Genomic DNA, 13,436 nt, shown 5'->3' with positions numbered 1-13,436 from the left:
ATTACCTAGAGAAAATAACTGTGAGACAGGCCTTCTTGGCAGGAGTTGTGGCCTGTGGGAGGAAGATGCGACCAACCTCTGGGGACATGCAAGGAGGTAGACAGGGAAATAACAGCGCAAGTTCATGTTTCTCAGGAATCAAAGTATTCAACATGTCTGGGGGAGTGTATTATGGATATGCTCTATGCCATCTATTTTCCCCAACCAGATCCTCTCTATCCTTCTTCATTTTAATTTGTGCTTTGCAAAGCTGATTCATGTGGATTGTATAGGTGGATTTCCCTGGACTCTGGTTTCTATTTACATGTTGAATTATGTGCCCCTCAAAATTCAGATGTTGAAGCTTCAACCCTTAGTACCTCAAGCGTGACCTTACTTGGAAACAGAGTCATTGTATATACAATTACTTAAGTTGTGATCATTAGCCGTAGTCCAATATGATTAGTATTTAAAAAAAAACAAAAAAAAGGAAAAGGAAAACTTGTAATCCTAACTATTTGAGAGAGGTGAAGATCAGAAGTGCAGTTGAGACCAGCTTGGGGAAGAGTTAAAAGAAACTCCATCTCAACAGCAAGCTGGGTTTAATGGTTTATGCCTATAAGCCCATTTATGGGGGAGGCCTAGATTAAGAGGATCAGTCCAAGGCTGGTTCCAGGTAAACAAAATTAAGACCCTATCCAAAAAGTAAACAAAACAAAAAGGGATAGAAGTATGGCTCAAGTGGTAGAGTGCATGCCTAGCAAAGGCAAGACTCTGAATTCAAGCCATAATGATCCTTCCCCACCCTACCCCCACCCCCTATCCAAAAAAAGAAAATTTGACTACCACTACACTGGGAGAACGCCAAGTGAAGATGAAAGCAAATTGGGTGCCATCAAACCACAGGAGGTTAAGGCAGAAGCTTGGAACAGATTCTAATAGACAAGTGCTTGGACTGTAGTTACTTATCACTGCACTTTGCATTTTTCTCCTTTCCTTCCTTCCTTCCTTCCTTCCTTCCTTCCTTCCTTCCTTCCTTCCTTCCTTTCTTCCTTTCTTCCTTTCTTCCTTCCGTCATGGGGCTTGAACTCAGGGCCTGGGCTCTATCTCTGAGCTATTTTGCTCAAGGCTGGCGCTCTATCACTTTGAGCCACAGTGCAGCTTCTGGTTTTTGAGTAGTTAACTGGAGATAAGAGTCTCACAGAGACTTTTCAGCCTAGGCTGGTTTCAAACCACAATCCTCCCATCTCAGCCTCCAGAGTAGCTAGGATTACAGGTGTGAGCCACCAGCACCCAGCTTCTTTACTTTAAAATGTATAGTTGTACCCTTACTCTTATACAGTTAGTTATACTTAGTCTAGAAGTTGCAAATTACAGTCCATTTTCTCCCCTCAGATGTTTTGTCAGCACTTTCCTATAGAAAAACCCTTACGAATTCCCAAGTACCTAGCAGATTAAATCCAAACTCTTCATGGTAACACACTAGACCACCTTCTCTAAGCTTTCTGTGGTTCCAGAAAGTTTTCTGGGGGTCTGGGGCTCCTAATATATCCAACTCCTAGTTTTTCAAAGTAAATACAAACAGAAAACATAAAAGTTTTAAAGTGAAAGATAATAACATTAAGTTTGGGTTAAGACCTGCAGATTATTTTTGGTCATCATCAATTAATCACTGAAAGTCTGGCTTTTTCAACTTTTTATCCCCAAACAGCATTTTGTTAGGATTGCCGAGGCTACTCCAATTGCTTGAATCAGAGCTCTACATTGACTGTGTACCTTTGCTCAAGTTTTGAACCTCATTCTGGCAGTTTCTTTTTTTTTCTGTAAAATGAAGATAATTATCTGCTTTACAGGATAAAGAAGTTAAGAAACATGTAAACGGTTTTTAACACATTTCACGCAGATGGTCAATATATATATATATATATTTTTTTTTTTTTTTTTTTTTTTGGGGTCCGGTCATGGGGCCTGAACTCTGGGCCTGGGCGCTGTCCCTCAGCTCTTCAGCTCAAGGCTAGCGCTCTACCACTTGAGCCACAGCGCCACTTCAGGCTTTTTTTTTTCTTTTTGCTTACGTGGTGCTGAGGAATCGAACCCAGGGCCTCGAGCATGCAAGGCAAGCGCTCTACCACTGAGCCACCTTCCCAGCCCTCAATATTTTTTTTATTATTATTGCTGCTTCGTCTCTGAGCAAGTTAACAAATACAACCAAGCTGTTATTAGATTGGGAATCAGACCTTGACCCCTACCAACTTCTTTTATGACGTCAGGCAGATTGCTTCTCTGTAAGATGTGATTTCCTGACAGCTCTAAGATTCCATAGTTACAGTGTCTCCCAGGGAGTAGTTTAACCCTATCTTCCAGATGGGCAGGTTTGAATGCTGATCCTTTTTACTTGACCTTAGGCAATTCACTTCCTCTTTCAGCTTTATTTTCCCTGTTTGTAAAACAAGCAAAACAAAACACACACGGGTCAGTTCCCACCTAGCTCATCTCCCCACTCCCCGGGCCCCACCCCTAACTGCCGTCCTCCCCCCGGGCTTTCTTTTCCCTTTCCGGAACTGCCCAAGGAGTTGTGGATCCCTCCACTAATTCTGTGCATCCGTACCATAAACACGACCCCCTCTCCCCCCGGCCCCCCCGCCCCAGCACCGAGCCCGCTTAAAGGGTGCGCCCAGGACTCGCAGAGCCGTCCGCTCCCATCCGAGCCCGGCGCGAGCTCGCAGGGGGCCAAGGGATGAAAGGGAATGAATGGGAGCAACTCCCGAACGCAGGCCCCGCCCAGACTCCAACTTTCAGAGCTGGGCTTTGGACCAGTCTCTCACCTTTCAAATCACGCTCCTCCCAGGACTCTCGTGAGATCTCTGACCTTCCCACCCCCGGAAAGCCCGCCCCCTAGTTCGCAGCAGCCAATGGGTGAGGGCAACAGTTGCGACGGTTGGGTTTTGAAGGAGCCAATGAGCGCTCAGAGCGGAGAGTTTAAGAGGAACTGGCCCTAGACACGGGGGCTTGGAGCTTGCTCGGTGTTGCACGGTGAGTGGCGGACGTGCCTCGGGCCCGGGGCCTGGGCGGCTCCTCTGGAGGGCATGCTAGGCCGGGAGGCCTAGATTGTGAGGCTGGCCGGGAATGGAGGTCCCCGCGCCGCCCTCGAGCACGGTCTCCTGTCCCTCCAGGGCCTAGCGTGCACCTTCTCCAAGCGCCCCTTGCCCTGCCGGCGCTCCCATGGCGCAGTTCGTGTTCGAGAGCGACCTGCACTCCTTGCTTCAGCTGGACGCGCCCATCCCCAATGCACCTCTTGCGCGCTGGCAGCGCAAGGCCAAGGAAGCGGCGGGGCCGGCCCCCTCACCCATGCAGGCCGCCAACAGATCCCACAGCGCCGGCCGGACCCCGGGCCGGACTCCTGGTGAGTTGGGGTGCGGCGGGAACCCAGGGCGAGAGGGACAGGTACCCGCCGGAGAGCAGTCTTCTTGTTTCTTCCGAAGCCTGGTCAGACTGTCTGGCTTCTCTTTCCCCACCCCAGGCAAATCTAACTCCAAGACTCAGACCACCCCTAGCAAACCTGGCGGTGACCGCTATATCCCCCATCGTAGTGCTTCCCAGATGGAGGTGGCCAGCTTCCTCCTGAGCAAAGAAAACCAGCCTGAAAACAGCGAAACCCCCACCAAGAAGGTATGTTTCCCAAAGGAGCAAAAGCCATGGTACCTGACTGTGTCCCTTGGATACCAGTTTGTCTCACCACAACTCTTATATATACCAGGAGCATCAAAAAGCCTGGGCTTTGAACCTGAACGGTTTTGACGTGGAGGAAGCCAAGATCCTTCGTCTCAGTGGAAAACCACAGAATGCCCCTGAAGGTGAGATCTAGAGTTCTAGGGAGTTTGGTGTCAGTTCATTGGGTAGGGGGTGAGAGGAACTCCTTTCCAATAAGGTGGAGGATAAGGGAGATGCCAGTTTTTCCCATGGATCTAGGCCCATTCCGTTGCCACAGGTTACCAGAACAGTTTGAAAGTACTTTACAGCCAAAAGGCTACCCCAGGCTCCAGCCGGAAGACCTGCCGTTACATTCCTTCACTGCCAGACCGTATCCTGGATGCTCCTGAAATCCGAAATGACTACTGTAAGTGCAGCCTTGTCAGTGGAAGGAGAAAGATGGCTTGAGGACCAAGCAAACAGGATGCTAATGCTCTTCCATTTCTGCCTTTGGCTAGACCTCAACCTTGTGGATTGGAGCTCTGGGAATGTGCTGGCTGTAGCTCTGGACAATAGTGTGTACTTATGGAGTGCGAGTTCTGGTGACATCCTGCAGCTGTTGCAAATGGAGCAGCCTGGGGACTATGTATCCTCTGTGGCCTGGATCAAAGAAGGCAACTATCTGGCTGTGGGCACCAGCAATGCTGAGGTGCAGGTGAGAATGGTCCCTGCATACTTATGACCACTTGACTTTGGAGAGACTTGCTTTGCCCAGTTAGAGGATGTTAATGCCAAGCCCCAGTTTTTCATTCTACTGTCTTGTCTCTGCAGCTTTGGGATGTACAACAGCAGAAGCGGCTTCGAAACATGACCAGTCACTCTGCTCGAGTAAGCTCCCTAAGTTGGAACAGCTATATCCTGTCCAGGTCAGTGGTTTTGTTTGTTTTTGTGCTGCTTAGTTGTTGTTTTTACCATTCTATAGAAAAAACTAAGTTTACTTTTTGTCCCTAATGTATATACATTAGTTTGTATTTTGTGCATCCATAGAACCTAAATCTCTTCTTCCCATCCCCTAGTGGTTCACGCTCCGGCCACATCCACCATCATGATGTTCGGGTAGCAGAGCACCATGTGGCCACACTGAGTGGCCACAGTCAGGAAGTGTGTGGGCTGCGCTGGGCCCCAGATGGACGACATTTGGCCAGTGGTGGCAATGATAATGTGGTCAATGTGTGGCCTAGTGCTCCTGGAGAAGGTGGCTGGGCTCCCCTGCAAACATTCACTCAGCATCAAGGGGCTGTCAAGGTAAGAAAGGGTTGGGCTGAGGTCTCTGCAGACCCTCAGGGCATCCTTCAGGTCTATGAAAAGGAGATGGTGTGGTAGCATTAGATACTGGGTTCATCTGCAGCCCCCTTTAGTTCCTTGTCTAGCTCTACCACCACTGACTGAATCCTGCTTTTATTCCACGTAGGCTGTTGCGTGGTGTCCTTGGCAATCTAATATCCTAGCAACAGGAGGAGGCACCAGTGACCGACACATTCGCATCTGGAATGTCTGCTCTGGGGCTTGTCTGAGCGCCGTGGATGCCCATTCCCAGGTACTTTTACCAGTTCCAGCTCCAGGCTGTCCTTACTCTATGCAGTCTTCTGTAACCATGTCTACTTTGTTGTTCTGTAGATGAACTGCTGACTTAGGTCTCATTCCTGAACTCCATTTCTAAGTCTGGCTTATCTCATTGCCCTCTTGCTTCAGAATGGCAGAACCTGCTCAGGAATCTGGAATCTGAAAAGCCTCCTAGAATCTATTTGTTCTTCTCATCAGCATCTGTCAGTTAGTTGTACCTTAGAATATCATTGGCATTTATTCTTTCTGTGGGCTACTTGACCAGTCTTCAAGGGTTTTTTTTGTTGTTGTTGTTTTGTTTGTTTTTCTGTGAAGGCAGAGGGAATACTAGAGTTTCAACTCAGGGCCTCACACCTGTGAGGCAAGTTGCTCTATCTCTTGAATCATTCTTGCATCTCTTTTTGCTTTTAGTGATTTTCTAATAGGCTGTTGCGTGTTTTGCTAGGCCAGCCTGGACCAAGATCCTCTTATTTATGTCTGCCACTTAGCTGGAATGATACATGCAACACCCTAACAATCGGTTGAGATAGTCTAATTTTTTGGCTATGCTGGGCTCAAACAACTCCCAATCTCCACCCCTCGAGGAGTTGGGATTCTAGGCCATAGCCATTGTATCAGACCAACAATTCAGGATTTTTCTTTTGATTTTTTTTTTTTTTATATGTGCTCCCTCACAGGCTGTGTTCTCCCCTCCCCACAGGCCACTTGCCCACTCACAGTCCAGGCTCCCTTACAGCCTAGCTACCTTCCCCCAGCCCAGGTCCCCCTCAGAGCCTGGGCTCCCCAATTCCACATGAGGCTTCAAATCCCTTGGGGAGTAAGTTATCCTTGGGTACACAGGATCCCAGAAAAGTGGCCCAACTAGTGTTTTACAAGAAGTAGAACTCAGGCACCATGAGCTGTAAATAAGGGTGAGCAGTGACAAAGCCTGGTGGGCACTATTGGAAGCCAGGTACAAGTTGGAGTCTCCCTGCTTCCCTCAGGCCCCCCAGAGGACACACTGGCAGAGGACTTAACTGACCTCAGATGTGAGTTGGCAGCAGCCCACCTTGACCTGCCAGGGCAGGGGCTGGAGCAGCATGCACCTCTGGGGCTAGGGTTGGGCTTGAATCCAGACCCACTGCAAGCTGTGAGAAGCTTACAGGAGCCTCCAGAAGGGCCCAAGGTTTTTGTTGTTCTGAGTTTGTTCATTTGTTTTGTCTCTCATAGTACTGGGGTTTGAGCTTAGGGCTTTGCATGCTAAGCAGGCAGTCTACCATTTAAGCCCTACCCCCTTTCCAAACCGTTGTGTATCTCCCTTAATCTGTTGTTCCACTCTGACCTGAGTAGAAATGATGTAGTACTGTCCTCTAGTACCTCTAGTGGCTCCCATCACCTACAACATACAATCCAACTTAGAAAAATACTTGGCAGCTATTGCTGGTCAGCCTACCTGCAGCGGCTTTCTTTCCATTCCATCTACAAGCAGCCTTCACTTTAGGCCTGCAGTCTGTCGTTACATAGCTCAATTTCAGATTCTTACTGTCAAAAACTTTCATGTAGTTTAGGCAACTTATTGAACTTGTGATTGACTCATCTGAAAAGGACTGACCATGAAAGTCTGTCTGTAACATCTGGCAGAATACCTAATCCTGAAATCGATTCAGTTCTGATTTGAGTAGCCTTGTCTGTAGGTCATACTCATGCCAGTCTTTCTCAACAGGTGTGTTCTATCCTCTGGTCTCCCCACTACAAAGAGCTCATCTCAGGCCATGGCTTTGCCCAGAACCAGCTGGTTATTTGGAAGTACCCAACCATGGCCAAGGTGGCTGAGCTTAAAGGTAAGTCACTAAACTAGGCACCAGTGTGGCTCACGCCTGTAATCCTGACTGCTCAGGAGGCTGAGATCTGGGATCACAGTTCAAAGACAGCTCAGGCAGGAAAGCCTATGAGACTCGTATCTCCAATTAACCACAAGAAAACTGGAAGTGGCACTGTGGCTCAAGTGGTAAAGTGCTAACCTTGAACTGAAGAGCTCAGGGACAGTGTCTAGGCCCAGAGTTCAAGCCCTACAACTGACAAAAATAAATAAAGCTACTTAGGTGGCTAAGTGAGAAAAGCCAGACAGAAAAGCCACATATTATTTGACTCTATGAATAATAACCAAGTAGGTCAGTGTAAAGAGACAAAACAGACTAATGATTGCAAGGGCAGAGAGGAGAGAGTAATGAGAAGTAATGAAATGTTTTGGGACTAGATAGTGGTAATAGTATTTACTAGAATCCCACTAAATAGTACATTTTAAAAGGCACATTTTATGGTATGCATAAAATTGTCAAAATTGAAGGACAGCTGGGTACCAGTGGCCCCTAGCTAGCTACTCAGGAGGCTGAGATGAGGATCAGGCTTCAAAGCCAGCCTGGGCAGGAAAGTCCGTGACACTCTTATCTCCAATTAACAACCAGAAAACCAAAATTAAAGTAGTAGAATGCTAGCCTTGAGCAAAAAAACTCAGGGACAACATCTAGACCAACCTCCAGCCCCAGGACTGGTACCAAAAAAAAAAAATTCTTTTTTGAAGTGCTATGGGTATGTCTACATTCACATGAACTGCTCTCACTTTCTCTCCAGGTCACACAGCCCGGGTACTCAGTCTGACCATGAGCCCAGATGGGGCCACAGTGGCATCAGCAGCAGCAGATGAGACCCTTCGGCTATGGCGTTGCTTTGAGTTGGACCCTGCTCGGCGACGGGAGCGGGAGAAGGCCAGTGCTACTAAAAGCCTCATCCACCAAGGCATCCGTTGAAGACAACCCCATCCCCTCAATTTTGTTGTTTTTTTATTTTTATTTTCTAATAAAGTAATATCTCCCTTTCTCCTTGGGTAACTTAAGTCCCAACAGCATCTTTTCCTGTTCTTATCAAAGCTAGAACTGGCTGTGGGAGCCATTACCATCCATCCCTTCTGTTTAGACAGATAATGCCAACTATACCCCACCTCTATTCACACAGGTCTACATACACACAGCCTCAGTGGTTTCCTCTTTCACTTTAATTAAGACACAAGTGAACAAGCAGCCCCCAAATGCTGTATTACCAGGCCCCCAGCCCACCTAGTCCTTTGGCCCAGAACCATCTGTTTCTGCAAGGGGTGGAGGAGGGAGCTTGAGTCCGTAGTGAGTTTATTGCTGACCTCTTCAGTATGAGGAAAAAGGCCACCAGCCCTATTGAGGGCCAGCCCTGAGTGTTCCTCTCCCAAGTTTAAGGCAGGGAGGGTGAAGTGTCCAGCCCTTTCCGCCCCTAGCTCTGGTGGCAGAGGGCATTGAGGCCACATCCTTTGGAGCTGGCCGGGAAGAGTGGGTGAGGAACGGAAATGGTGGTCCCTGTAGACCCAGCTGTGGGACGGGAAGGACCAATCCCCTGCTCAGTCCTCACCACATGTGCCCTGGTCACAGGTAGAAGTGGGGAGGACACTGATGGATGCTGCCCAAGGTGCAGTCCTGAGGCACTTCGGTGGGCACCTATCCAGGCCTTGCTTCTCAGTTGGCCTTGATCTTTTCACCATTTGGCGTTCCATTCTGCTGAAGCACACGAGGCAGCCGCTTGCCCTTGGTGTAAGAGTGATACCAGAAATTGGAGAACAGCACAAAGAAGATGGTGCCATACATCCAGATAAGGTGGATAATGACTGGGTACTGGTAGTTGCAGCTGGGCATGAAGTAGTACTGGGAGATGTGCAGAGAGACCAGGACAAACTGGATCTAGGATAGAGAAAGGCAAAAATGTCAAAGGAGTAGAAGGGGTAAAGTAAGAGACAGTGGGAAGGGTGTCAAAGTTGAAATAGGACAGAGAAAAGCTCCAGACTAGGAATTTGGGGGATAGTTAATTACTACCAGGCTCCTCACCAGCTGAATGGCTGTCATGTGCTTTTTCCACCAAAGGTAAGGCTGGGCCACAGGTCCGAGAGCAGACAATCCATAGTACAGGTACATTATAACATGCACAGAAGAATTTATCATGGCATGGAAAGAACCCATTCCTCCTGTGACGGAACCAAATAAGGTCAGGCGCGTTGAGCCTCTGCTCTCTGTGGTTACCGCTTTTCCCCAAAGGCCTTCACCTCTCACCTGGAGCAATCTTTATGCCCCACCACCAACTCCAGGGAAGCACTGAGTGATGGAAGACATGTAGGAAGGTCACCTGCCCGTCTTTCTTCCGGAGAATGAAGATCACCTGAGAGAAAAATCGGGAAAGGGTTCAGAACTAGGGCCATCCCTCCGCCCCCATCCCCCAAGTTCTCACAACTATACTCACTGTGTCCATCAGCTCAATGAACTTGGAGAAGAGAAAGAGCCAAGCCACTCGAACCATCTGGAAAAAGTCAGGGCAGCCTTAGTACTCCACACAGTACAATGAATCTCCCCAAACTTAAGCCATGAACACAAGTCACACAGTTTGCATCACCTAGGTTTTGTTATGACTTACCCCGTCCCTACTTACCCGAAGTGCCTGAGGGCTATTAGAGTAGTCCACAGGGTCACAACGCCAGGTGTATGTACTCAGCCAACCAGACATTAGGAACTAGGAAGGAATGTGGATTAAACCACCAGATTTCCCTCTCCCAGCAATCCCTCCCCGTCATGAGCTGAAGAAATGGATGTAAATGTCTCTGGAAAAGAGAGGTGCCATATTTTGGCCCTGTGGCCCACCCTTCCTGATAACAGAAATTAAAGCCTAGGCATTCTGGCCCACCTCATAGACAATGTAGAGGGAGAGTGCCACCAATGAGAAGTTATAGACAATCATGAAGTTTCGGAGTTGGAAGGGCTTCCGATTGGCCATAATTCGAGGCCCAAGTGAGAGGACGAAGTACACATAGGTCAGGAGGATGGAGGTCATTAGCAGGGGAGATCCCATCAGAGGATAGTTCTGGATTCGAGGATCTGTGAATAAGGGTCAAGGAGTCAGGAAGGGTCACAGAGTTCAAAGGGGGACTCACTAGGTCTACAGACATGAGATCAAGGTCAAGGGATTCACAAGGACTTCATTAGGAATAGCCCTAGATCCTGAGATTAAACCAGGGAATTGTGGAGGAAAGGGTTGGTAGACAACATCTTACCTGCATGCTTCATCATCTCCTGATACAAGTTCACAACAGCCTCCATCCTGGCTAAGGATTCTGGAGGAGAGATTAAGGGTGGCTATCAGACATTTCCCATTACATGCCACTGTCTTACATCTGATGAATGGAAACAACAGAAAGAACCAGACAACTCTCATGCCTCATTGATGAAGTTCAGGACTGAAGACGAAGCTCAGCAGAGCACTTGCCAGAGCACAAGGCACACACACACACACTCGGGGGGGGGGGGGGGGGAGAGTGAAAGGAAGGAACTATTGGGGACTAGGAGAGGAAGAAGCAATTGGTGGGGGCATCCTGCCTTCCTGCAGAGCGTAAAAGTTGTTCCACCTTTCCTCTCCATACCATACACACTGCTCTTGGCTCCTCTCTAGAGCCTTACTTCCTGACCTCTCCTCTTCTTCCACTCTATGATCTCTTCCCTGGTTCCTTTCTACAGCCTTCCCTCCTTAATTGACAAAGATCTCAGCTTCAGAAATGAACCCACCATCCCTGCCTCTATGGCTCAGAGAAGTCATTCTTCTCTACAGGACTCCTCCTGCCTGTTTTTCTCCCAAGACCCCCCTCATCTCCCCAGTATTCTTACCTCCTGGCTTTTTAATGCCCTTTCCAGAAGCTTAGCAGACTAGGGTTCTTCCTCACCCCTGCTAGACACTTGTCTTCCTAGGTCTGTCTTCTGGGGTTCTCACCTCCAGCCTCTCTTCTCTTCCCTTCTCCTCCTCACTGGTGCTCTCCTCTCCTTTTCACTCTTCCTCTCTTGGAGCCTGGCTCTGTGAGACTCCTGCCCTGGCGGCTCCACCTGTCTGACTAGATCTGGCAGCAGCCCCGCCCTCGGCCCGCCCCTGCTGTATTGGGCATGGGGTAGAGGGTGGGTCTAGGCCACAGGTCAAGGCCTAGGGGAGCAGGACCCACCAAGATTGAGAAAGCCATGTAAAGCCCCAGACTCACCACCTACCAGCCTAGATCAGCCTGATCCTAGGAGCTCCAGAAACCTCTCCTGGCCCTGGCCCTGGCCCAGGCCTTGGCTCAACAACTTTCTAAAATTCCATGCCCAGCATCTTCCCCTGAACCAACCACAAATTCTCAGTATGTCTCATTTCAGAATGGGTACAATCACCCTTCCCTTCCTGGAGGTGGCAAAAACACCATTGGCATGTGAGGAGGTGGGGAGGAATCTTCCCCTCCCTCTGGGAGGGGTACTAATGGGCTAGGCCCCCTCCTCCTCAAAGCCTAAAGAATGTCGGGGGAGGGCTCACACGAATACAAAAACCTCTGCCTAGATCCAAGAGAGCCTGGGACTTTAAGACTGTCCCAGAGAGATCGCTCAATAGCTAGGACAGCAAGTGGTCCCCTTTCCCTCCATCCAGAAACCCACCTGGCCAAGCCCCAAGCCCTGTCATCCACACCTTCCCACTCCAAACACCTGCTTCACACACACACACACACACTCAGGGCTAGCACATAGCCCACACACTTCCAGCTGTTCATAAGTGCCCTGCCTCTGACACACTACCCAAACTAGCCTCAATAGAACTGTGACACAGGGGCTCCTAAGCCTTACTTACACACCTGCTTGGACTGCAGTCCCACTGGCACCCACACATCACCATGCACAGGCCCAGAAGCACTGTGTACACTGAGCAAGCATCTGGCCATGCACACCACATGTGGACACTCGCCTCCCTCCCTCACACCAGTCTTCTGGCCTGTGGCAGCTCTCATTTCTTTACCTATAATCAGACTTTGGTTGGTGGCCTATGCTGGGGTAGGGCCTAATGCCTAGGCTTAGACATGTGCTCTGGAACAGTTCTCTCTAGCCTGTGTGAGGTTGCTAGCTCCTTATCTTGCTCAAGCACCCCTCCAGGATCCCTATCTCTCCCTACCCTACACACAGGCACCCTGAGAGACGCAGGCTTCTGGGAAGCACCCCTCCAAGCTGAAGGGAAATCCGGGTGTGTCCCCAGCAGGGAAATGCAGCCGGTTCCTTCCTTCCTTTAAGATAGAGGTGAGGGAAAGGGCCGTCGGCAAACGAAAGGATCCGGGAAAGGAGAGGATCAGAGGGAGAGGGGTAAGCCCCAAGTGGTGGAGGAAGGCCTGTGGTTCGCAACTAGGGACCAGGGAGCTAAGGTCGAGCGAGGGAGGGTGATGGCCAGGCCCGGCCCTAGCGGCTAGGACCTCCCACCCACTCGCCCCAGGAACAGCCTCGCCCACAACCTGAGCAAGGAAGGCAAGGCAGGGCAGGGCAGGGCAGGGAGGGCAGGGTAGGGGCAGGGCTAGCCAGGCAGGGGGCGCTGGCACGTGGGGAGCCGTGGAAGGTCCAGACTCACCAGTGGGGACCAGGCGGGCAACACGGAGGGCTCAGAAGGAACCGGACCAGAGTGAAGTCCCCAAGGCCAGCCTGCCGGCCACTTCCTCATCTGCTGGGCCGACTTTCTGTCACCAGAGGGGGAGGGGGCGGGCCGGGTGGGGGGACTGCCTGCTGATTGGGCAGCCGGCCTAGGCAGGAGGGCCGTCCAGCGCGGGCTTGGCCGCTGGGGCGGGGGCAGGGGCGGGCCGTCAGATCCCGGGGCAGGAAGCACACCCAGCCCGGGCTCCCCACCCCTTCCCTGGGCCCGCCTCGCCCGTGGCTGCGGCCTGGTCTGCCTGGGGAGCACAGCCTTGAACAGCCCCATTCTTGATCCTCTGATGAGTCCAGCAACAGGCCCCACATCTGCTGGCTGCGGCAGGCGCAGCTTAGGACTCTGGGGGAAGTTCCAGGGTTCAGCATCTCTTTCCTGCATCAGGGACCCACCAAGCGGCAGGGGAGGAGTGGGGGTGACCAGCTGTGTGTACTGAAGGCTGAGTCCGGTGGCCCAAGGGGGCTTAGCTGGTGGGAGCAGCTGGCCACGGATGCCAATCCTCTCCGGGCCTATAAACTTGGATGAGCTCCAAGATAGGAGCACCAGAGTTTCCTGGAATGGAGGTGGGAGAATAGAAGCTTCTGGGGGCTAACCGCGAATCACTTACTAAACTGGCCTGCAAGGTA

The 13,436-nt window shown here is 50.4% G+C and overlaps 2 protein-coding genes across 5 annotated transcripts; one reads left to right on the top strand and one right to left on the bottom strand.

Moving 5' to 3' along the window:
- Positions 1-2,926: 2,926 nt before the first annotated feature.
- On the top strand, positions 2,927-8,159 carry LOC138823655 (cell division cycle protein 20 homolog). The gene is made up of 11 exons (XM_070017129.1): positions 2,927-3,012; positions 3,153-3,382; positions 3,500-3,648; positions 3,737-3,833; positions 3,968-4,096; positions 4,188-4,384; positions 4,501-4,595; positions 4,746-4,974; positions 5,141-5,266; positions 6,995-7,112; positions 7,903-8,159. Exons 2-11 carry the CDS (start codon positions 3,202-3,204, stop codon positions 8,076-8,078), a joined length of 1,497 nt encoding a protein of 498 aa, XP_069873230.1. The 5' UTR covers positions 2,927-3,012; positions 3,153-3,201; the 3' UTR covers positions 8,079-8,159.
- Positions 8,160-8,305: 146 nt separating this feature from the next.
- Positions 8,306-12,856, bottom strand: LOC138823656 (very long chain fatty acid elongase 1). 4 transcript variants are annotated; one of them, XM_070017133.1, is made up of 8 exons: positions 12,763-12,856; positions 10,391-10,472; positions 10,024-10,214; positions 9,772-9,852; positions 9,586-9,642; positions 9,399-9,504; positions 9,177-9,313; positions 8,306-9,032 (listed from the first exon to the last, which is right to left on the bottom strand). In XM_070017133.1, exons 1-8 carry the CDS (start codon positions 12,826-12,828, stop codon positions 8,811-8,813), a joined length of 942 nt encoding a protein of 313 aa, XP_069873234.1. In that variant the 5' UTR covers positions 12,829-12,856; the 3' UTR covers positions 8,306-8,810. The 4 variants fall into 4 exon arrangements, with proteins under 4 accessions (XP_069873234.1, XP_069873231.1, XP_069873232.1 ...); XM_070017130.1 differs by having other exon boundaries at positions 10,391-10,450; positions 12,739-12,827; XM_070017131.1 differs by lacking the exon at positions 12,763-12,856 and adding an exon at positions 10,998-11,211 and having other exon boundaries at positions 10,391-10,450.
- Between the last annotated feature and the right edge of the window lie 580 nt (positions 12,857-13,436).

This window comes from Dipodomys merriami, unplaced genomic scaffold (genome assembly GCF_024711535.1).
Source record: "Dipodomys merriami isolate MVZ:Mamm:240054 unplaced genomic scaffold, mDipMer1.0.p SCAF_121, whole genome shotgun sequence".
Lineage (NCBI taxonomy): Eukaryota > Metazoa > Chordata > Mammalia > Rodentia > Heteromyidae > Dipodomys > Dipodomys merriami.
This window is presented reverse-complemented; position numbering and strand designations above follow the sequence as displayed.

Coding starts and splice junctions, on each gene's coding strand:
- LOC138823655 (XM_070017129.1), top strand. CDS start 3,202: ATGGCGCAGTTCGTGTTCGAGAGCGACCTGCACTCCTTGCTTCAGCTG. Junction 3,383..3,499: donor GACCCCGGGCCGGACTCCTG/GTGAGTTGGGGT, acceptor TCCCCACCCCAG/GCAAATCTAACTCCAAGACT. Junction 3,649..3,736: donor GCGAAACCCCCACCAAGAAG/GTATGTTTCCCA, acceptor TATATATACCAG/GAGCATCAAAAAGCCTGGGC.
- LOC138823656 (XM_070017133.1), bottom strand. CDS start 12,828: ATGAGGAAGTGGCCGGCAGGCTGGCCTTGGGGACTTCACTCTGGTCCG. Junction 9,853..10,023: donor CCCTCTACATTGTCTATGAG/GTGGGCCAGAAT, acceptor ATTCCTTCCTAG/TTCCTAATGTCTGGTTGGCT. Junction 9,505..9,585: donor TCATTGAGCTGATGGACACA/GTGAGTATAGTT, acceptor TTTTTCTCTCAG/GTGATCTTCATTCTCCGGAA.